Source organism: Curcuma longa, chromosome 11, assembly GCF_044706935.1.
Source record: "Curcuma longa cultivar G26 ecotype Majalengka, Jawa Barat chromosome 11, ITB_CL_G26_1.1, whole genome shotgun sequence".
NCBI classification, from domain to species: Eukaryota; Viridiplantae; Streptophyta; class Magnoliopsida; order Zingiberales; family Zingiberaceae; genus Curcuma; species Curcuma longa.
The window spans coordinates 14,402,542-14,424,909 of NC_133871.1; the positions used below are offsets into that span (position 1 = coordinate 14,402,542).

At 38.9% G+C, this 22,368-nt stretch overlaps 3 protein-coding genes across 3 annotated transcripts; 2 read left to right on the plus strand and 1 right to left on the minus strand.

Annotated features, from left to right (window-relative positions):
* Nucleotides 1-5,479: 5,479 nt before the first annotated feature.
* LOC141840627 (mitochondrial uncoupling protein 5-like) lies at nt 5,480-6,888 on the plus strand. Its single transcript, XM_074728668.1, has one exon. It carries the CDS (start codon nt 5,741-5,743, stop codon nt 6,713-6,715), a length of 975 nt encoding a protein of 324 aa, XP_074584769.1. The 5' UTR covers nt 5,480-5,740; the 3' UTR covers nt 6,716-6,888.
* A 1,215-nt stretch (nt 6,889-8,103) lies between these two features.
* On the minus strand, nt 8,104-17,091 carry LOC141838368 (glucose-6-phosphate isomerase 1, chloroplastic-like). Its single transcript, XM_074725817.1, has 14 exons — nt 16,508-17,091; nt 14,983-15,105; nt 13,363-13,461; nt 13,177-13,260; nt 12,596-12,739; nt 12,460-12,525; nt 12,282-12,350; nt 12,088-12,195; nt 10,950-11,002; nt 10,724-10,862; nt 10,183-10,339; nt 10,016-10,094; nt 9,231-9,297; nt 8,104-8,379 (listed from the first exon to the last, which is right to left on the minus strand). Exons 1-14 carry the CDS (start codon nt 17,024-17,026, stop codon nt 8,245-8,247), a joined length of 1,842 nt encoding a protein of 613 aa, XP_074581918.1. The 5' UTR covers nt 17,027-17,091; the 3' UTR covers nt 8,104-8,244.
* Nucleotides 17,092-20,301: 3,210 nt separating this feature from the next.
* On the plus strand, nt 20,302-21,842 carry LOC141838369 (transcription factor bHLH94-like). The gene is made up of 3 exons (XM_074725818.1): nt 20,302-20,763; nt 21,235-21,627; nt 21,700-21,842. The coding sequence occupies exons 1-3, from the start codon at nt 20,302-20,304 to the stop codon at nt 21,790-21,792; spliced, it is 948 nt and encodes a 315-aa protein (XP_074581919.1). The 3' UTR covers nt 21,793-21,842.
* Nucleotides 21,843-22,368: the final 526 nt, after the last annotated feature.

Below are 22,368 nucleotides of genomic sequence, written 5' to 3' on the forward strand. Positions count from 1 at the left end.
ATATATATGGTCATCAAATAAATTAAGTCAAAATTTGTGATCTAAATTTTATTTGGAATTTGACTTAAGGGCATAATTGTTATGAATTATAAATGTGGATACCATTTTGTAATTCTAATTTGATGAGGGGCCAAATTAGAATTATGTCAATCTTTATAAGGGGTTATGGTCCCCAAAAGGCAGAGCGACAGAATTTATTTTTCTGAATCCCCATCGTCAGAGAAACTACGGAAACCTAAGGAACTCTGCACCTTTTGGAAGATCATCCTCGGCTGCTAGCGATGGATTCCGGTACGCTTCCGAATTTTGTTCTTGTTGTTTCTTAAGAATTGGATAGACGATACATGCGTTGAGATTTCTCAACATTAGGAAAATACCAACAGGAGGGGGAATTGACGTACATGAGGGCGCGGTTCGAGAGGGTGGTGGGATCGAAGGACTCGGAGGCGTTGTACATGATCAACCCCGACGGCACCGGCGTCCCTGAGTTGAGCATCTTCCTTGTCAGGCTCAATAATTAGTGTGCCTTTTATTGATTGGTAGAACTGGTTTCAGGCAGAATTATTCTGTGCACATATATATTAGTTTTGATGGGTTTGTTTTCCTTCTTTCTTGTGTGTGTGTGTGTGTGTATTATAGCTATATCGATCTAACAACATCTCTCTTGGGATGTCTCTGTCGTAGTTGTTTTCTGAAATTAACTAGCTTTACATATTTTCTGCATGCAGCTCATTGTCGATCATCAATAGTGAGTTGAGAGCTTACTATCACTTATTGTGACACTGAGAAGAAACCATGAATGCATTTTGGCCTTTTAAACTATAACTTTGATTTCATACACATTTATATATATATAGCAAATTTTTTTTGTTATTGTTGTATGAAAATGCGAATGATGTTCGATAGAAGAAGTCTGAGAAGTGAGATTGGCTGCTCCTTTTGAGTTTTTTACCTCTCCGGAGAAGCACAGTAAGAAGGTACTGGTGATCTGCAATTGACCCTAAAATGAGAACTAGAGATGCGTGATGAATTACTCAACGAAGGACAGTTTGCATTTGTATGTTTCAGATATTTATTTTTTACGTCAGTAGACGTAATAATGATTTGTGTTAAAAGAAAGAAAAATCAGGACCACATTGGTTTTACGCCACGAAAGAAGGTACATTTTTAATAAGAAAGGTATTTAAAGCGAATCAAGACAGGGACCTCATTTTTACAAACAAGACGATCATTAACATCATGAATCGCATTGTTTTTCAGAGCTGTCAGTGCTACTTTGGATAACTAAACCACTTTACATTAGGTATTAATTATATTATTTAAGCATGCATGCCATGCCTATTTGAAATAATTAGAAAATCTTCAAGGAGGTGCCGGCCTGTGTGTGTCCAGTTGTAAGAAACTGTTTAGAAATTAAGGATGGTCAAACCTTCTGATGTAACGATCGATGTTTAATTTGTGGAACATTCTCAAGGAAAAAGAGAAGGAAATTTTTTTAGATAGAATCATGGACACATTTAATGGTGATAGTATAGATGTTAAAATCATCAAATTGTGACTTGTCTAATGTCATCAATATGACGCCAATGGTCAAACAAGCATATATCATCATGGAATAACTAGGGCAGAGATGATAGCTCGACTAATGATGAAGAGGTAAGAGTATTTTGAAAATATTTTAGATCAACCTAATGAATGAATTAGCAACAAAAATGGTTCAAAAAGAATATGTGTCGATAATTCAAATAAAGCTACAATCACTTTATGACCTAAATTGCCTACAAATACTCTATTTCGGTCAAATACTAAAAATGATCAAGTCATTAGTCAACGAACGATCTCAACATGTAACTCCAAAAATCATCAACAAGAAGCTATGAAAGAGCTTGAAAAACACTTCAACAAAGGGTTAGAATGACACCGAAGAGGGATCTCGGTGGATCATTTCAACGTTCAAGTTAGGGTTTGCATATGTATCAAAGTTAGGAGTACGAGAAAGCTTCATGGAGCCAAAAGGCCTCCTTTAATTTCTTTTACTTTCTCTAGGAATTTATATAGTTAATAGAAGAGCATCTCCATATCCAATGTTACATTTTCCTTCATCATCCTTGTATAAGCCAGTGAGAGGATCAGATCCGACAATTATTAGTGACCTCCTCATTCACCAAGCGCCACGTGTTTAATGGAGGGTATCTAGGAGACCAGTTCTACTAACTACATAACTGCTTTACCATTTACACGATGTCACATGTTCGCAGTTGTTATTCACACCTTTCAAAAAGAACAACTTCATTAATGAGACGGTTATGCTGCTTTCTTATCCATGCGCTGCTCACATACTTTCAGTAGGCCTTGTAGAGTGTAGGTCCAATATGAGGATGGATAAGAAAATGAGATTGACGTTGACTAAACTCGAGGATAGACAAAGTCAACAATTGTGATGGAGACAACGATGTCGATGACTGAGGTTGAGTCCGATATGAGGTTGACGATTGTGACCAAGTCGTGGTAACTGAGTTGGAAATGAGGTTGACATCTATAGCCGAATTGGAGATGAGGTCAGTGATGGTGGCTTAGTCAAAGGTGGAGTCGAAGATGAGGTCAGCATTTATAGTCGTCGAGTTGGAGATGATATCGATATCTAAGCTCGGTGACTGTAGCCGAGTTAGAGGTGAGATCAGTGTCTTGCAACCAAGACAACGATGATGCTGAAATCCAAGTTTGAGTCATGATCTCAGCTATCAAGGTCGAGACAGGGATAATATCGTCGATTGAGACTGAATCTTAATTGTTGTCTTATCTTCAGACAAATTTTATTTCTTGAGATGAGTGCACCGAGTAAGTTCGATCAGACTTGAATCTTATCTGGACTGGCCGTCCGATTCCCTATGGGTTATGTTTGACCCACCTTGATTTTGATTGACAGATCAGTATAACTTTTGACCACATGTACCACGTGTGGGCAACAGGATTCCGCCCCACATCGCACTCTTAACATAGGCTATACAAAATGCTAAAGAAAACAACTACGTATATATGTTGTTTGAAAGGAGAAGACTTTGATTAAGGATGAAGGAAATGTATTTATTATAGCGACTATGAGATGTAATTAAGAGGTAGTCACTACGGCTATACATGATCACTTCAAAAGAGTTTGCCATGCATCATGCCATGCCATGAGAAGAAATTCAAAACAGAGGTAGGATACTTGTCTTGATATGGGTGATGGGTGATCCTCTCATGAGTTTTTATACCAACAAATTCCTGAACGAAGCCAATTAATACTAACCTAAACATGTTCTAAACTTCTAATTAATCATGCACATGTAATTTGCAAGGCTCCACACGTACTCGTGCCCGCATGATGCGTCCATCTCGATGTCATAACTGGGGGCAAGTCTTCATTGGATCCCAACAAACTCAGGGCCTGATTTAATGTGAGTGGACAAGGTAACCTGGTAGGCTGGTACAATACAATTAAGCGAGGGACATAAATCGACCCAAGCCACACGGAAAGGACTCGACACCTGCGCCGATCGATTCCTAATTGCACAATATATATGACCCACCTTCGCGTCAGCTTTTCCAGTCCCCAACGTGAAACCTTCTTTGTTTTCCCATATAATTCATAAAAGGTGATCCAGCCAAACTGTTCACTGTTCAGGTGGGGTAACGTAGAGATGGCTAGATAAGCAGAATGATCTCAGTCGATGGACAGAAGGCGTACGTGGCAATGGCCAATGGGAGAAATAATAATCATGTGATTGCATGATGGTGTCCGGGCTGTTGCGCGTGCACACGAGGAAGCGTTGGCGTGCGTGCGTGCATTCTTTTGCTCAGCAGGCAGGCAGGCAAAGTAGATCTCCATCGAACCTGATCCACGCAGAGCCGCGATTTACCAACCACTGGTTGTTTTTTCAGTCGGCCCGATCTGCATCCGAGCCCAAAAACGTTGGATTGCATAGATAATTCGATTAGGCAGAATGCATTTTAAATATATATATATATATATATATATTTACTGATAATCAGCTCCGCCTAATCTTTAGTCTTTTTGATATGCATTTTATTAGATTCCAAATGTGTTATTGATGCAGGATTCGTCCTATTACAACCTTCCAGTGCCAACTGGAAAAAGATTTAATTGGATTCCCCATTAACAAAAAGGAAATCTCTACAATTCTAAAAATCCGGTGTCTAACAATACCATCCAATACAATATTCGATATGCAATGGAAACAAAGTCTCGCTGGAATCGAATGAATTTCAGCTTGGTTCTGCTTCAGAAAAGGAGTAACACACGCACAGGCTCTCGTCAGTCGACACGTATATCATGCTGAGAGATGCGTCTAACCTAATCGATTAATTCCGTCCGTAATTCTATTAAAGGCTTCGTTGGCGTTGCATGAGCTAGAAGCAATTGTGAATCATTTTAATATGCAATTTTATTTTTAAAACGACAATTTATCAAAAGGTCAGTCAACTTTTAATAATATTTTAAAAATTTCAATCAGCTTTTAATAATATTTCATCACGGTTTATTTATTTTTCATATATATATATATATAATTTTATGGACAAGAGGCTGATTGTGATTTTTTGCCACGATTTAAGACTAGAGGCCGCGGCCGGCTTGGCTGCTACTGGCAGCCGCGGCTGGTCCCACCAATCGCAACTGTCAATAGGTTTTTTATTATTTTATATTTTTTAAGTAGAAGGGTAATATTTTTGGAAATAAATGACCTTTGGTAAATATAAAATTGGATTTGTTTTGCTAATAGGCAGCTGTCAAAAGTTATCGAAAAGTATAATTTGATACTCGTACGCAGTATCTCTAAACCCAATCTTCGTATAGCAGAATTTTCTGTGCCGTTGCGGGACCCAAGTATTCAGCCAATGCAGGACAGGGCGCTGAATGAAGTAGGTGGGAGCATTCGAGAACAACGCGGAAGGCACATGTTTTTCTGGCGGAGCCACAGCATCGACTGCACGATCAGCGGGATCGAATATAGAAAGATGCATCCACCATTTCGCCTCTGCGACGAATAAGATATCGACTGCACGATAAATTTTATAGATCACTGATCATTGATGTAAGAAACCAACGGGCACAATGAAATCTCCACAATCGTTGTTGCAATAGGGGAAGCACCGAATCACGCGTGAAGATTGTGCGCCCTCAGAGTCCGCGGATGGGTCACGCGACCGGTTCAAACGGACGGACGAAGTCGAAGACGGGAACGAAACTCCAACCGTCAGATGTAATCAGGAGACATTCAGCATAAGAAAATATTTCCGCGTCAAAAGCAAAATATGGTTGCGAAACGAAAAGAGATACGAAACGTTCGGAATTCGCAAGTGGAACCCTCCCCTGAATCGGCCTCCCCTTCGTAGTCTTCTCTGTGTCTTTCGTCTCTCTCTCTTTCTCTCCTCGTTCTGTGCTATAAATTGCGCTCGTCGCCTCTTCTCAACTCGTACCTCACAAGCATCATATGTCTCAGCGGCCCAGCGTCCCGCACTCTTCTTCCATAGCCTTCGCCCACCACTCCCATCTCCTGGTTTCCAGCGAGATGAACTCCAATTCCAACTGGTTATAGTTCTTCTTCTATCTCTTTTCGAATTCTCTCTCGCGGATCGTTCGAAAGGAGGCTTCTTTCCCAGTTTTTCTGCAGAAATTTAGGATTTTGTTCGCCAATTTGACCTAAAGAAGCGATCTTGATCTACCCTTTGTTATTGAGAGATGGGAGCGAAAGGATTTGTGGAAGGGGGCATCGCCTCGATTGTGGCTGGCTGCTCCACCCACCCGCTCGACCTTATCAAGGTCCGCATGCAGCTCCAGGGCGAGACCCTCAGCCCCGCCGTCTCTGGCCTCCGCCCCGCCATCGCCCTCCACGGCACTCCCCAAGTGGCCGCCGCTCTCCCCCACCCCCACCTGACTCTGCAACCGCCGCCCCGCCCCGGCCCCATCGCGGTCGGCGCGCAGATCCTCCGCGCTGAGGGGCCCTCCGGACTCTTTTCTGGGGTCTCCGCCACCGTCCTCCGCCAGACCCTCTACTCGACCACCCGGATGGGCCTTTACGAGATGCTCAAGAAGCGATGGTCCGCGTCCGCCGACGGCGGTTCACTCCCGCTCCACCGCAAGATCGCGGCAGGCCTTATCGCCGGCGGCATCGGCGCCGCGGTCGGCAACCCCGCCGACTTGGCCATGGTCAGGATGCAGGCCGACGGGCGGCTTCCCCCGGCGGAGCGGCGCAACTACCGGAGCGTACTCGACGCCATCGGGCGGATGGCCAGGCAGGAGGGCGTCGGCAGCCTGTGGCGCGGGTCGTCACTGACGGTGAACCGTGCGATGATCGTGACGGCGTCGCAGCTGGCTACATACGACCAGGCGAAGGAAGCGATCCTGCGGCGGCGCGGGCCGGGCTCGGACGGGCTGGGCACTCACGTGGCGGCGAGCTTCACGGCCGGGCTAGTGGCGGCAGCGGCGTCGAACCCGGTGGACGTGGTCAAGACGAGGGTGATGAACATGAAGGTGGGGAACGGGGCGCCGCCTCCGTACACCGGGGCGGTGGACTGCGCCCTAAAGACGGTGAGAGCGGAGGGACCGATGGCGCTCTACAAGGGCTTCGTTCCCACCGTGTCCCGGCAGGGCCCCTTCACCGTCGTCCTCTTCGTCACGCTTGAGCAGGTGCGCAAGCTGCTGAAGGACTTCTGATTCTTGCTCCGCCGCCGACAGCCCACCATTGCTTCTACTACTAAATTCCACTGCTTCCACGAGATGATGGCGATAGAAATAAAGCAATTAAGCATTAATACATGCGAAAAATACGATTTTGTTATAGGTTTTGGTTTCAGCATTAAACTTGAATGATATTTTACGTTGCGAAACCTGGTTTAGATCTCCAAACTTGGTTTTAACGCTTTATTTACGAAATTCACTTGCACGTTTACCATGTTCATACTATTAGCAAGTTTTGATCTGAATGAATCATGCACATTGATCAGTGTAACTTGAGAAAATCCATTCATCGAGACAGAAAGATAACAAAAGTCAAAACGACTTCCTACTACAAAAACCAAAGTCAAAAAGTTAAAATCTATGACTTTTCAAGGAAATCCCACTCACCAACAATTTGCGAATAGTCAAAAATCATGCACCAAGCATTGATTATTCCAGTTCTTGTTTTCAAATTAAGCGAACAATTTCAAATTGATTTCAATTCAGGGTAGATTAAGTGAAAAGTACTTAAAACCACTAGTAGATATTATAATTTGGTGTTGACAATTCAAAAATATTCGTTGACATTTTAAAGCATTCATAAACAGATCAAGTGATTTTTTTTTTTTAGCTTTTTGGAAAATTTGTCATGCTCTTGTCAACGCTCTCAAAAGTAAAAAAAGAAAGTAAATTTCAGACAATATATACAGCTGTATACTTTTATCATGAATTGTTGAAAGTTGCAATATTATATATTGGCCAAATATTTGAGTCATAGCTGAAAACGATTCCAAAATGTTTTTAGTTTTCTTCTGCTAATTTTTTTTTATAGATTTAAGCGTAGTTTAGTTTTAAACATGGACACTAGAAAATCCATGAATATCTCATTTAGTATAATGTTCTAAAAGCTAAAGGGAATACCAAACAATGAATGGATTGAAAAACACTGCTACTGAACCAAAATAAAATAATAATAATAATAACTACTATTTTCAAGTAATTATATATATTCCTCAGAACAATAAGGAATATTTATACTCACTTTTTTTGTTATCTCTATTTTAAAATTGTCTATTAAGTTAAGTGCTAGATCTCTAGTTTGTTTGATATCCTCTTTGCTCTGAGCTATAGCTTATGCACATTTGGGAGTGTGTCATTTTGCAGATGAACCTCTTCAGGGTAGGGTGTGACATATGTTAGGAGATGTGGCTCATTAGTAGGATTTGTGTTTTTTTTTTTTTAAACTTCAATAGAGCATACAAAACATACTAATCATATGATCTATTATAACAATCTTTCTTTGTTTAAAATGAAAATAGTCCATGCTCATTATTTCTTGAACTTCAAAATGCTTTTCTTATTCAAAATGAAAAGAGAATAGCATGAAAAAAAATGTGTGGAACCAACAGGCTTCGGTAATTATTAGTAACAAATTCACTTGTAAACCATCCACATTACAATGTGGCTACCAACCTATGAGTTCACATATCTAGTTGTTGAAGTATAACACAAAAAAAAAAATTCAATTAAGCAAGCAAATCATCTATATTACATTCGCTGAGGTAAACCTTGATGCTTCGTGGCGAGCCACAACTGCCTTCAGCGATCAATGCTCTATCATTTGCAGCCATATGTGTGATTATCTTGTAGATCATTTCTATCTGCGCCAGAAATGAAAATTTGAAGAAAAAGATAGTTGAAATTAGTTGTAATTGCACTGGCTATGCTGTCATAGGTTAGCCAACAAAACACGAATTTGACACCAACTTCCAGCAGTACTTGAAAATTTTTTCCTCGAAGGCGAGCATCTAGTTTATCAACCGTTCAACTAGGGCTTCTTATGCGGCGTTTGCCTAGGCAAAGTTCAGTTTAAGTAGCTCTTATAATAAGATAGCTCTGTGGTGGCATCTGGCCTAGCTTTAGAGCCTACATGCTCATCTGAATGCCTTTCATTAATACCAATATCAATCGATAATCACAAGTTTTTTGGTTCCAGACTTCATACTAGTTTCTCGCAGCTTCTGTATGCACAACTTTTCTAGCAGTTGATATATGAAAGATGGAAGTGCTATTAGGAGTGAACCAATGTGGAAAATTTTGGATATCTTCATAAAGGGATAGACCTAACAGAAACAATGCATGAAACAAAAAATGTGTATCTTTCATACTCTCGACAAGTTATTCAAATGAAATACTAAATAGGCAAAACTTCAATCTTCAAACAAAAGGATTTTATATTAATAACTAGAGAGAAACTATATTATTCATAACTATTAGCTATATTAGTCAGGAGGATCTTGCATTTGCACGAGAGTAGCATTAGCCATCACTATTAGAAAAAGAACATGCAATTAATGGGCAGATTTTTTGTCTAATGAGTTTTGTTCTTAACTTCTGAAACAAGGCTGAGCATGTATGGACCACGTGTAGACAATTTCACAATTCCTTTTTTTTTCTTAACCTTTGAAATGACACCAAGTGTATTTATTCATTCAGTTGTCCAAAAAATTACCTGCTCGGGGACATGGCATCGTTCTGCAATTTCCTCCAGTGAAAGTGGTTCCACAGGTTGTTTGCAGCTGAAGAGAAATCCCAGTATTTGTAAATTAAACAATTAAGCAAAACTAGGGACAAATTTTATTGCTGCTTTGTTTGGGAGTGCAATACTTGTGTGTGTGTGTGTGTGTGTGTATTGCTAGGTATAGTAACTTAACAAGCCAAATGGTACAACAAGATCCACCTAGTTGCTCAGTACTTCCTATTATGATATAGTTAAATAGTACTTGGGCCAATTCAAGCCAGCAATTTTGTTTTAACTTTCAATAAACGGACATTTACATATGCTGTTTAATAAAAAATATAAATGTATATATATGAGTCTCTTTGCTAACATCTTGAAGTTTTGGGATAAGATGACAACCATTAAATTTAATATTCTATCAAAACTGGAAACCATGTTTAAATCTTGCAAGTGAGTAATATTTACCCAAATTAGGTTCAATGCTCTTTATGATCCAAACCCTAATCCCCAGATAGTTGGGATTCACACAGCTTGATGGCATTGTTAACACCAAATCCAAACATGTCTGTTTTTCCAGCATTTGATCAGCAAAGAACATTTTATAACAGTAGAATACTAAGCTATACATTGGCATACGTGCTTCATCATCCAAGAGACAACATAATGTGAAAACTTCCTTTTTTTTTATATGATATTGAATCTGGACATCTTTACTAGATGTCAGATGGACAGTCCATTGAATTCCAAGGAGAAGCTTATAAGAAAAAATAATTTACCTGGCCTCGTTCAAAACAGTCAAGATCCTCTTCTGCAGAGCTAATACTTCACCAGCAGCCTTCTTCCCAGCTTCCACGCCTGCAACCACAGACAAATGCAGCAAATATTGACGTTGTTAATGAATTAAGATAACGACCACATCAAATGTGAAGACATGTAATCATACCAGGTTGATGATACGCATTGATATTGACCAAATGTGCATAAATTCCAACAGCACGCTCATAGAGTGCAATTAGTGCTCCTACACTTCTAGGTGTCACTTCTTGCACTGTCACTGTGATTGATTCACGGTCATTTGCATATAGTGCTGACCGCGTACCCTGTGCAGACATAAACCCTCCGTTAGCATATGAGAAAGATGATAGACATTAAGCATATACAACTTATTCAAGGTATTAACCAAAAAAACACTTTCAAACAAGAGGAGGAATAAAATGAAACGAGTTATGATAGTTTGATGACATCGGAATATCTACCAATGGAGGTGACTGAAGCTACCACCAGTAACTTGATGTGAATATTCCATTAAGGGCAATGCAATTTTTTACATCAGCCTATTATTTCAATTTAAAGAAAATGGTATAGACTTGGCTAATTTAGCATATTTAAACTATCACTAGTCAACAAAATCACGGAAAAAATTAAAGTTACACCAACCAGTGGTATTTCATTGTATGACGCATCACAGAAAATTTAATATCCACCTGCAACATTCCAAACAAATAGTCGCCGCATGTAACCCCTGGTTCCAGCTCCCAATCATGACCAGGTGGCCTATCACGTAATACCTCGATGAAAGTAACAAAGAAGTTGTGTACCCCTTCTCTCAGCTGTTGTATGTACCTGCTCATAGCAAGATGACATTGAATCAGAGAACATGCTACTTGCTATCAGGTAGAATGACAAACAACCAGCAGTAAAAAAACTCACGCATGTTGGTCCGTGCTTCCTTTGTTACCATACACTGAAAGTCCTTGATTGACCTGAAAGAGACCCATTAGAAACCTATAAACTCTACGATTATTAGTTCCAACTATTTTAGGACACATTACAAGCATAGAAGACAAACTAAATATTTTAGTGTGATAAGAAGTAACATTAATAATCACTCGGGATTGGCTTATCTACCAATAATAGAAAAAAGTAATCCTGAAATGAAATAACATATAAGGCACCAAGTGTGCAAAGATAAGATCTAGTGAAAATATAATGGCTTATGCACCCTAAATAGAAAAGAAAACAAGAAACTAACAGTTCAGATTCATGATAAACTCAGAAGCAGAAAGATGCTGAAATAATTAATGTATGGTAATCACTATGCATTATATGTGCCCAAAATTATTTTAATGTATGGTAATCACTATGCATTATATGTGCCCAAAATTATTTATGGATGAGAAACATTGTAACGACCCGGCCCCTCGGCCCCTTGGGCGGCCCAACTGGCGGCCCAACTGGCGACCCCTTATTATCCACCCCTGGCCAGTATGGATGAACAACATGCCCTAAAGTCTGTCAAGAAATCACAGCAGTTTGACTGAACAATTAGGTTTGTATTTCTAAGCAACTAAAAAGGGACTTCATGTAATTTGGAATTGTAGATGCACCAAGTAGGACTCGCAGATCCACCATGAAATAAATGACACTTTTTTGTGAATACAGTGACAACATACACAATTCTTATGGTCATATCATCATAAGCATGTTGCTACACCCACTTCTTACTAATGACTTGTCTCAAAAAAAACTCTCAGCCCCCTTACTATTTGCCTACCATTTTGTTTCATTGTATTAACTAACCACACTACTTGTTTGGTGGAGGTGCAAGTTTGCATAATTTGTTATACTGACTTGTCTTGAAAATGTAAGCAAAGTTATGTGTTTATGTTTTAAGTGATTTTGATTTGCTCAAACAGCGCATGTATGATACTGTGTCAACTACTGAAATGATGCCACATTGTCTTGCTATAAATTTAATGAAACCGTATGTAACATTTAATTGGGTTTCCAGATGTATCCAGACCATGATGTAGACATAAAGAGTCCATTAACAGCTAATGCTACAAACCCGGTTTCCATCTAGATCAAATTCCTTTCCAAGGGATTCCATGACCAACTGCTGCAGATACCTACTAAAGAGCAATAAACTATCCTTGTAAGGAAGTACAACCATATCCTGTCATTAGAAGATGATAAAAGTAGATTAGGTAAAAACAACAATTTCAGACTATTGCGTATATAAATGTAGTTCAACTATGAAACCTTTGATCCAACGCCATCAGAAGCCCAATACCAACATAAAGCAAGTAATGCTGCTGGATTATCCTTGATCTGGATGAAACAGTTTAAGATAAATAGCTGACAACAGCAACTAAAATGATAATACTGATTATAAAATAAATTAACAGATAACTTCTAGCCAATGTAAGATGTAATATACCACTCTTATGCGAGTTGCTTCATCCATCAATGATGCACCAACAAGCATTTCTTTGATGTCAATCCCCTGAATTGCAGCGATGGTGAGTTTAACCTTTCGTAATTGGCAGAAAAGGAATCAAATGGTAGATAAATACTTGAAGAGCAGCAGGGAGCAAACCAACAGCAGACATTTCTGAGGTTCTACCACCAACCCAGTCAAACATAGGAAATCTCGCTAACCACCCTTCAATCCTAGCTGTATTGTCCAATAAGGAGTTTTCCTGAGTAATTGCAACTCCCTGCAAATGCATACAATTTTGAAATATCACTAGAGTTTGGAAAGAATCACCCACAACTTATTAAAAAGCATCCCTAAGAGTAGCAGCCAATTAACACGCTGCTAAGCACTTATAAACTGCAGAGTTCAGACAAAGTATATTTGAGCATAATTAACCTGCATCATTCAAAATTTATGGCAAAATTCAAAAAAATCTCATCCAGGTGCCAGCAATAAGATAATTAAATAATTTCCCTTGTGAAATAACAGTTAATCACTTAGAAAAGGAAAAAGATAAACAATAATCCCTTCACATTAAGTATTGTCTCAAAAATGTTAATGATAGTTAATGTTCAGAAAATTCTAATCAAAACATATTGATAACAAACATCTATAATGATGCAGGTAAGAATACTGACAATCTTCTGTCAACATGAGTGCAAGAACTTTAGATAATACCTGTTTGGAAAATTCTAGCCCAGCTTCTCGAAAGGCCTTTTGCACTTCCAACAACCCATTTCGTGTTTCAGGGGTGCCTCCACTCTGCGCATTTTGATATTTTGAGTTTATGTTGTAAAACACCGATTAGTAAAGGACAAAAAAACAAAAGAATCACATATAGTTTACTGGTATTACTAAACTGACCTTTGAGATTACAATTACAAGTGTTGATGCAAGCTCAGGCCCCAGCTGTGCAATTTGATGATCAATTCCAGCTGGGTCTGTATTATCAATAAATCTTATCTGGCAAATAAGGGAAAATCAGAGAAATAAGACATGGAATTCTTATAATTCGTCAACACTTTCAAATCTTAAACATGAGAAAAAGAGATTAACATATTTAGCAGGAAATTTTGAGAAACTGACTAGGAATCATGAACCTAACTAAAAAAGTAAGTTATTTCTGTGCTATATAAAAAGGGCCAGTATAACGCCCATGGAAAAAAGGAAGTAAAACTTTCAAATATTAAACATGAGAAAAAAGAGAATCGCATATTTAGCAGGAAAGTTTGAGAAACTAATTAGGAAGCATAAACCAAACTTTAAAAAAACACACTATGTAAGTTATTTGTGGGCAGTGTAAAAAAGGCCAGTATGATGCGCATGGAAAAAAGAAAGTAAAACTTGAGGAAACAATATAATAACAAAAAATCAATGACAGGCAAATATGGTACCCACAAGTAGTTGAAGAGCACCAGAATTGGTATAAGATATTCAAAGTTTAGTCTCATTAAGTTATTTATATTATATACAAAAAAACACACAAAGTACTAACTATATGATATATCTGTCATTTTATGTACAAAAAATAGAGTAGCTATAGAAATTACCAATTCAAGCCTAACATGTTGGTAGCAAAAAAGTGTGTAGTTAAATGCATGTGCCAATAAAAACAAAGAAAGAGCATCAACTCCCTCATAAAGCAAGTTTGAAACATAGATCCTCTTCATGACCAACTTAAATGCAGGTATTTTCAAGAATCAAATCTTGTATTCTTTTGTGAAAGCCTACTAGATTTCTACAAGCAACAGCAATGAGTTCAGCAAACAAAGCGGATCCATTGATAGGTTATGCCAATTTGCAACATAAAAGAAGAAGGTTATTCTAGCTCTCAACAACAAAGTTCTTGCTCAAAGGATCACTAAATCTACTAAATTAAATCTCTAGTTCATTGTAAGACACACTCATCCTTCCAATTAGATTTTTTGATACAACTATAAGCATATATTAAACTAATACATGATAAAATAAAAACTACCATAATTTCAGTGCATAACTGATTATCAAATTTCCACACTGCCCTAATATAGGGAATTTACATAATATCACCTGCAAACAAGTTTGGGATGCAGACCTTATTGACAGTATAGGTAAGTATACTAGTCATACAAAATGACACCACTCCAGTTCCATCTCATAAATTATCTAGCAAAATCTGGTAAAACATCATTATAGACTATCCCTTTTTTTGACAGGATCATATGGATCAGATCTGCACAGCGAGTACAAGTCGTACAACTTAAACCCTGCTTAAGAGCAAAACAAATGAAAAACTGAATGAAGTGCAGGAAATTATCATATACAAATGTAGCATTGAGGAAAATGAACCTATCAAAGATACTTGTTGTAGAGCACAATGCATGATTTTGATTTTGATTGCACAAGATTATGAAGAAAAATATAAGGAATGACAGGAGGCCTGCCTTCAGAAGAGGATTGTATACACAAGATGATGATAAAAATGTGGAGTAATAGGAGGCTTACTTTCAGAGGAGGATTGTCAGGAGCCAATGCCTCTGCAACAAATTGAGGGCCTAATGCTGAACCCCCAATTCCTATAGAGAGCACTTGGGTAAAGCGGCCAGCTGGAGATGATGGAGATTTAATCTGTTTTCAATAGCATCAATTAAAAGTCAAAAGCAAAAAAGATATTTATAGGATTGAATTCATTAAATACTTTGGAACCAAAGATATTTTGAATGGTAGTAACACAACTTTAGATGTCTAAACATTAAAAGGTATAAAATATGAAAATATAAAATAAAAACAGTTGATACAAAATGATTGTTAGTTTTTCCTTGTAGAATTTGCAAAATTAGTAGTTGTAAAGGTACTAGTCCAAAGGGAATCATTGGGGTCATGGCTTTTCTGCCTTAGCACAATTTTGATCTATTAACTATTTCACAATTAAGTTAATTTTAAGATTAATGTTTGATCAATTAACCATTTCACAATTGAGTTAACTTTAAGATTAATGTTTGATCGATTAATTATTGTCATCTTGAACTGATTGCAATATTAAGATAGACTGGGATAGTGGGATTCATTCAATGAGGTCAATTGGCCTCACTAAAAAAATTACGTCCCTATATGATGTACTAGAATCCGATGACTGATTTTAGATGGACACATGAGAGTGTGAGAAGAGAGGATAAAACTCCACCACTTAGTCCAACATTTTAAAAAGAGGGTTCTTAAAAATATACCTAGATACTAAGAGACATTCCACCTAAATTTCTTTTGGTATTTTGGGTCAAATTGGGAGATTAATATGGTATCAGAACTAGATTTCATCTCTAAAAATGATATTAGATTTGAGGGGGCATGTTAAAAAGTAGGATATGAGAGGAGCTGACACAGTCCATCATTTAGTACCACATCTCCAATTGACAGTTCATAAAACATACTTAGTTACCAAGAGAGCTCTCACCTAAATGTCTTGACATTTTTTAGTTGGATTGGGTTGTCTCTTAGGCTGTAACATGGAATAGAATTCATTCTCCAACTAAGAATGGAGATTACAGGGAGCTCCATTCACCCAAGTGGTCTTCAGCTTGAACAAGTACCCGTCTCCCTCCTCCACCCCCCATTTTGATTACTTTTTCAATAGGAATTCAAGGTGAATTGGAACTGTTGTTGGACTTCTTGGACCAAACCGAATCATCTTAATGTAATCACCAAACAAAAAATTGTGACCCATTATTCATTGAACTGAAAATTAGATTCCTTAGTGGGGACTTACGAAGAAAATAAATACTTTGTTTTTCCATTTGTGGAGTTGAGTGGGTGCAATTTGGTTATCCAACGAGTATATAAATTTCATTTCAGGAGGTAGGTTAGAGCAATAAAAGTATCAAACAGATAATTTTGCTCCAAAGGCTGAATCTTAATTTTGATCAATGCTGACGATACTAATAATGCGCTAGCTATCGAACAAAACGTTCGAGCAGACGCGCTAGGTAAACATAAAAGTAAAGCGAGCTAAACATTTGAGTAACAAAAAAAGTACCTTTGCACTGATAACGTCATCGGCAAACTTGCAGATAGCATCGAGCGTGTTCTCTATCCGAAGCCTCAAGAACGAATTGGGTGCGAGCTTCGACTTCCGCAACCAGTAATGGCCAACCATGCGGCCCTCATCGGGGTTGGCGATGGCCCCCTTCTCGAGATCCTCCATTGCCACGAATGCTTTCTGAATCCGGGGCTCCATCAGGTCTAAGAACTTGTCGTTGAACCCAATCCGGCTCACGTCGAGGAAGAGGCCGAGCTCCTTGTGCTGGTAGAGCCAGTCGACATAACGGTTCCAGAGCTTAATTGGATCTTTCTCGACGGATTCATTCTCTTCCTTCTCCACGGGGAGATGGGCGGAGGAGGAGGAGGAGGAAGATGAGGTAGAGGAGGAGCGATGGAGATCTGCGACGGAGCGGAACGGCCGGACGTGGCGGACATGGCCAGAGGTTAAGACGGGGAGGGACCGACGGAGACGAAGGGCGTAGGAAGGGGAGCAGACGCCGGAGATGGAAGCCATCAGAGTGGAAGGAGAGAGCCGGAATCCCTCCGAGGAAGAGGGACTGAAATGGACTGTCTCGATGGGCGTCGGCACGTGCGAGATGCGCGCTAGTTGGGGACGGAGATACTTGAGGCGACACGGTGTCCGTAATCCGGAGGAGAATATGGACGGAGGAGATTTCCAGATCACTCAAAATGGACGGTTCCAAGCATAGCCGTCAATTTAAGTGGGATCCACCGAAGTGATCCATCCTATCCAATAATTTAAATAAATTAAATTAAAATTTTATTAATTTATTTTAAACTGAGTTTAGATAGATTGACCCGTCTAGATCCGCGATATGTGTGGGTTGCTCTGTGACAGATTTGAATGATCCGTAGATTGAAAAAATTTATTTATTTATATTAAATTTTAAAATTAAAATAAAAAATTCAATAAATTAGTCAATTTAATTCGTCTAAATTAGAATTCAAATTTAACAATTTCAATTTGATCAATTTAAACTATAATACAAATTTAAAATTGTTAATATTATTTTATTTTTTATATGTCCGTGGGTTAGTTAGTCCGTTTAATCCGCAATTCGTCTTGAATTAAGTTGAGTTGGAGATTTCTCAATCAGCTAAATTAGTGGGTCGGTCTGTTCTATTCTATCATATTGATGAATTTTTAATGAATTAATTTGTTTTATCATAAATTGATCCGTTTGCTAGTTCCAAGAATGACTATGGGTTAGTGTTTGATATCCAGTTGACAATGGTCAAAGAAGTCCACGAACACAATTATGACATGGATTTTTTTTATTGGTGCGTCTAAAATTCCGGATTTTCTTCCTAATTTTTGGCTAAAATCTTTATATTTCAACTACCATTTTTACTAGAAGCTAAGATTACTTCCACAATCGCTCCCACCCAATCAGAATTGACTAAGAAGAAAGTCATGTTATTTTGGCTTTTGTATCATGCATGTATCCCTCAGCATTATCCAATTTGCCCTAAACGATTGAACCAATTAGTAAAATCCTTGATGCTAATTAACTAAAGGCATAGTCGTCCAATTTGTCTTAAACTAGACATTATCAATTTATATTCCGATATTTGCTTAAATTTTTTCAAGCATGTCTCATTATCAAGTTTGATGTGTTAAATTGGACAAAAAAACTTTCTTCCTACCCTTTTAAGAAATACTTAAGTAACATGTTAACCCATTACTCACCACTGAAGCACTAAATATTCTCAAAGTTTCAGAACTCCAGCAGAAGGAACTTCTCAACTTTCATTCACCTTTTGTTTTACAACTTTTATCCACCTTTCTGGAAACACATGTTGTTGTTATATAATTTACTAATATATATAATACTAGTCACACATTAAAAAATACGAAATTTATGAAAGTTTTTATAACTGCTAATTGGAATTACAAAATAGTTTGAGATATCATGTGAAATTCAACGACTCTCTTTTAATCTCACAATTTTTGTCAACTTTCTTAAAAAGCAATATTTCCTCTCTGTCTCTCATAATATCCTTGAAGTTTCTTGAAGGTCTTATTGCATTCCTTGTATTTTGGGATAACTTCTACATGAAGCAATATCATAACTCAAGAAAATGCAACTCAAAGTCTAACTAATTCAATCTCATTTTGTATCTTTTCTTCAGAATAACAATCACTATAAACTATTCAAAAAATGTCATTTCTGATCACGTTCACTCAACCTTATTAACTTTTAATTTCAGATGCAAAAGCAAAATGATATATATAGTTGATGCATGGATATATAAGTCTCTCTAGTGACATGGACTACTACCCACATTCTTGCCCCACAATCTGTGTCACATTCCACAGATTGCCACTGGTTTTAAAAAAAATAACGAAATGCTGTCACATCAACTAGCTCTGGAATTGCTGTATAGTTACTAATGGAGACGTTTGGCCTGAGCAACCAAACTTTGAATGATTGCCAGCTTCACCTCAACTACTGTGCGATCTGAGGGCCGCTACGTGATGATGGGAATCTTGTCGGAAGGAATTGATATAAACAAATGATCATCTTCATGATTAGCGTAAAAGTTGGGATTAGAATAAACGCACCTTTTGTACTTGCCTGACTCGGCGAGTATTTTTTGTTGCCCAGGTTCAGTTTCTTTACTCTGATTTCGGATCTTCCATATCGCTTAAAGAATGAAGGTGATCTCCGTAAACACACGCTTGAGGATGAACACAAGCCAGCGACTCGAAATAAGAACATCAACTTGCTACAGTGGACAGGGATGCTGGCCTCCAAGATTGACTATTTCTTTGCTCCTTTCGATAGAAAAAGTTCAATTTTCACAGTGGTACTCAGTCATGTCTGTCAACTGAACGCTTGTTTGTACGCATCGATGCATGCTGAATAATTTCACCAGCAGGACTGATGTCGCCAAATGAATCCAAGCATTCATCTATGCGGACAGTGACCTTGGCTCACTGCAGTACTTTCTCTGAAAAACAAGGACACAAGACAAAGATGTGCATATGCATGAAAGTTAAAAGGAATTGATCAATGAGGCTGAAACTCGAATTCTGGAAGAACAATATTATGATTTCAAATGCTGAAGAAGCTGTTTCGTGTCAGTGATGATTCCTGTAAGAAACTGAGAGGGTTCCTCAGGGTTCTTGTATATCATATTACTATTTTTACATTATATACTATAATTTTATCGATCATATGGTATCTGAGACGTTTTTTAAAAAAATATATATCATAGACTACGTTCTTTAGCTCATGTCTCTCTCCGTACGATTTATGTTTGTATTTCATCATCGTGTTGGACACATGGCCTACTCCTCCATTGCACTCAACACCATGTTCTCTGGCCTCAGTCCCAAGGCTGTAGGCAAGTAGAGATTCTGACTCTGATTGAAATCTCTTTTTCCCCACCCTTTCTCTTCTGATCTCTGGGCCCTGACTCAGATCACATCAAGCTATTAGAGTCTGATCACAACAGAAGCATCTTTCTCCCATTCCTTTGCAGTTCTTTTTTACTATTAATGATAGATTTCAATTGCACTAACACAGTCGAGTTAGCCTAACTGCCATGTCCACCTTGTTACTTGCTGCTTCCTTTTGCTTCCTTTCCTGACCTCACGTGGCAACCTTGTTCTGTTCTCGTTCACTGAGGCCTTTAAAACCTCCTCTCGTCAGCTACTCCTTCCCCTCCCAGCATCATCTCCCTATGTAAGAAAACCTCTTTTGGGTTCTTTTTTCTGGTTGAGTCTTGAGTCTTCTTCCCTAGTCCTCTACTTGCAGTAAAATGGCGCTGGAAGCTGTAGTGTTTCCACAGGACCTCTTTGGTTACAGCATGAGAGAGTTGTTCAGCAATGGAGGGGAGTTCTGGGGCTATGACTTTGGCGATGGAGAGCAAGAGGCTGATAAAAATGGGGTGGTTCCACTTGAATGTAATGCAATTGATTGTGCTGGTAGTCAAGGAAGCAGGGGACTAGAACAAAATGCGACTTTGGACGCCTCTTGCTCCACCGTGGTGCAAGTTTTCGAGAATTCCTCATCGCCGGAGGCTGCCGCCACCATCGACGCACTCGTTTTCAGCCCAACTAAGGGCCGGAAAAAGAGGCAGCGGTCGAGGATCGAGAAGAACCAGGAGGAAGTGGAGAACCAGAGGATGACTCACATTGCGGTGGAGCGCAACCGGAGAAAACAGATGAACGAGTACCTTGCTGTGCTCCGATCACTGATGCCGGCTTCCTATGTGCAAAGGGTTTGCCTCTCTCTCTCTCTCTCTCTCTCTCTCTCTCTCGGTGCTTAATTTCATTCCATATACGTTCATATATATGTTACTAATCTGTGAGTAAAATCTCTACAATTTAGTGTGTATTTATCAGAAACATATAGTGACTGGTTTGACAGGAGAGAAGACTAGTTGTTTGTGTCATTTTAGAGATTTATCAATGTCATCCAGCAGTGGACCAACAAAACTCTGAATATTCTTTTTGTGCTTGATTTATCAGCATTTAAGGCTAAGATCTCATCTATTCTTGTTGTCTCTGAACAGAATTCCTACACAGTTCCACAATATTGCTTCATGTTCTAACTTATCATCACTCGCTGTTCACTGTGACTAACCTTACACATACCTGATGGGGCCCTGTGCTCCACCATAAATTTCTGAACTGTTCATTCCAATTTTTGAGCAAACCAAGCTTAAGAACATGTTGAATTCTTCATGCAGAGCGATCAAGCATCCATAATTGGAGGGGCAATCAATTTCGTCAAGGAGCTTGAAAAGCTAGTCCAATTTCTTGAAGCTCACAAAAGAATCAAGCAACGATCTGATTCAGCCCCGTTTGCCGATTTCTTCACCTTCCCCCAGTATTCATCCAACCCTCCTACAAAACCTGCAGCTAATGAGAACATGCATGAGCATTTGTTGGAGAACAAGCCATCTGCAGCAGACATAGAGGTGACCATGGTAGACAGCTACGCGAACATGAAGATCCTCTCGCAGCGGCAGCCGAGGCAGCTGCTGAAGATAGTGATTGGATTGCAGAACTTACACCTGACCACGCTCCACCTCAATGTCACCACCATTGATGAAATGGTCCTCTACTCCTTCAGCCTAAAGGTACAGTTGAGCCTCAAGTCCTCTTTAACCACAACCATTGTTGCCAGTTAATGAAGTTTGTGAACTCTATAGGTGGAAGATGAATGTCAATTGACTTCAGTGGATGAGATTGCAGCAGCAGTGCACCGACTGGTTGGTAAAATTCAAGAAGAGGCTGCCTTTTGAGTGTACCATGTGATTGTGTTATTAAGACAATATGCTTGCTGTAGTAATTTAGCTCCAAATGTTTTTTTAAGATCGTATTATGCTGAACTGATCTGAATGCAAATTGTCAACTATGTTCATTGACAAAAAAATTGAGAAGATCACTTCAAAATTGTGAAAAATGGGCATAAGTGTGCTCGATTAAAGGGAAGCTAGCTCACTTTTTTCATCAAATGGTGCTGCTGTACTTGATGTGAGAGCTCACTAAAGATAAAAGCTAAAGGACAAAGAATGCATAGTCTGTATAGCCCTAGGAGGAAGTAATTCTATCACTTTGTAAGCTACCTTGTAATATTAGTGTGATGACAGGAACGAACAGGGTGGGCAGTGGTGTTTGAGATCCCATGAGTTTCAAAAGTAGACTCGAAAGGATAAACATTCTGAGCCCTAGGTCTTGTACAATTTCTAATTTATATATCATTGGTCCAGATCTTGAGAAGAGGGCTTTTGTCTGGTCTTAATATCAAAGATTTAAAGGTGAAAAGCTTGGTGACTTCTTTGCCAACAGGAGGATCTCACACAACTGTTTCAGGAATG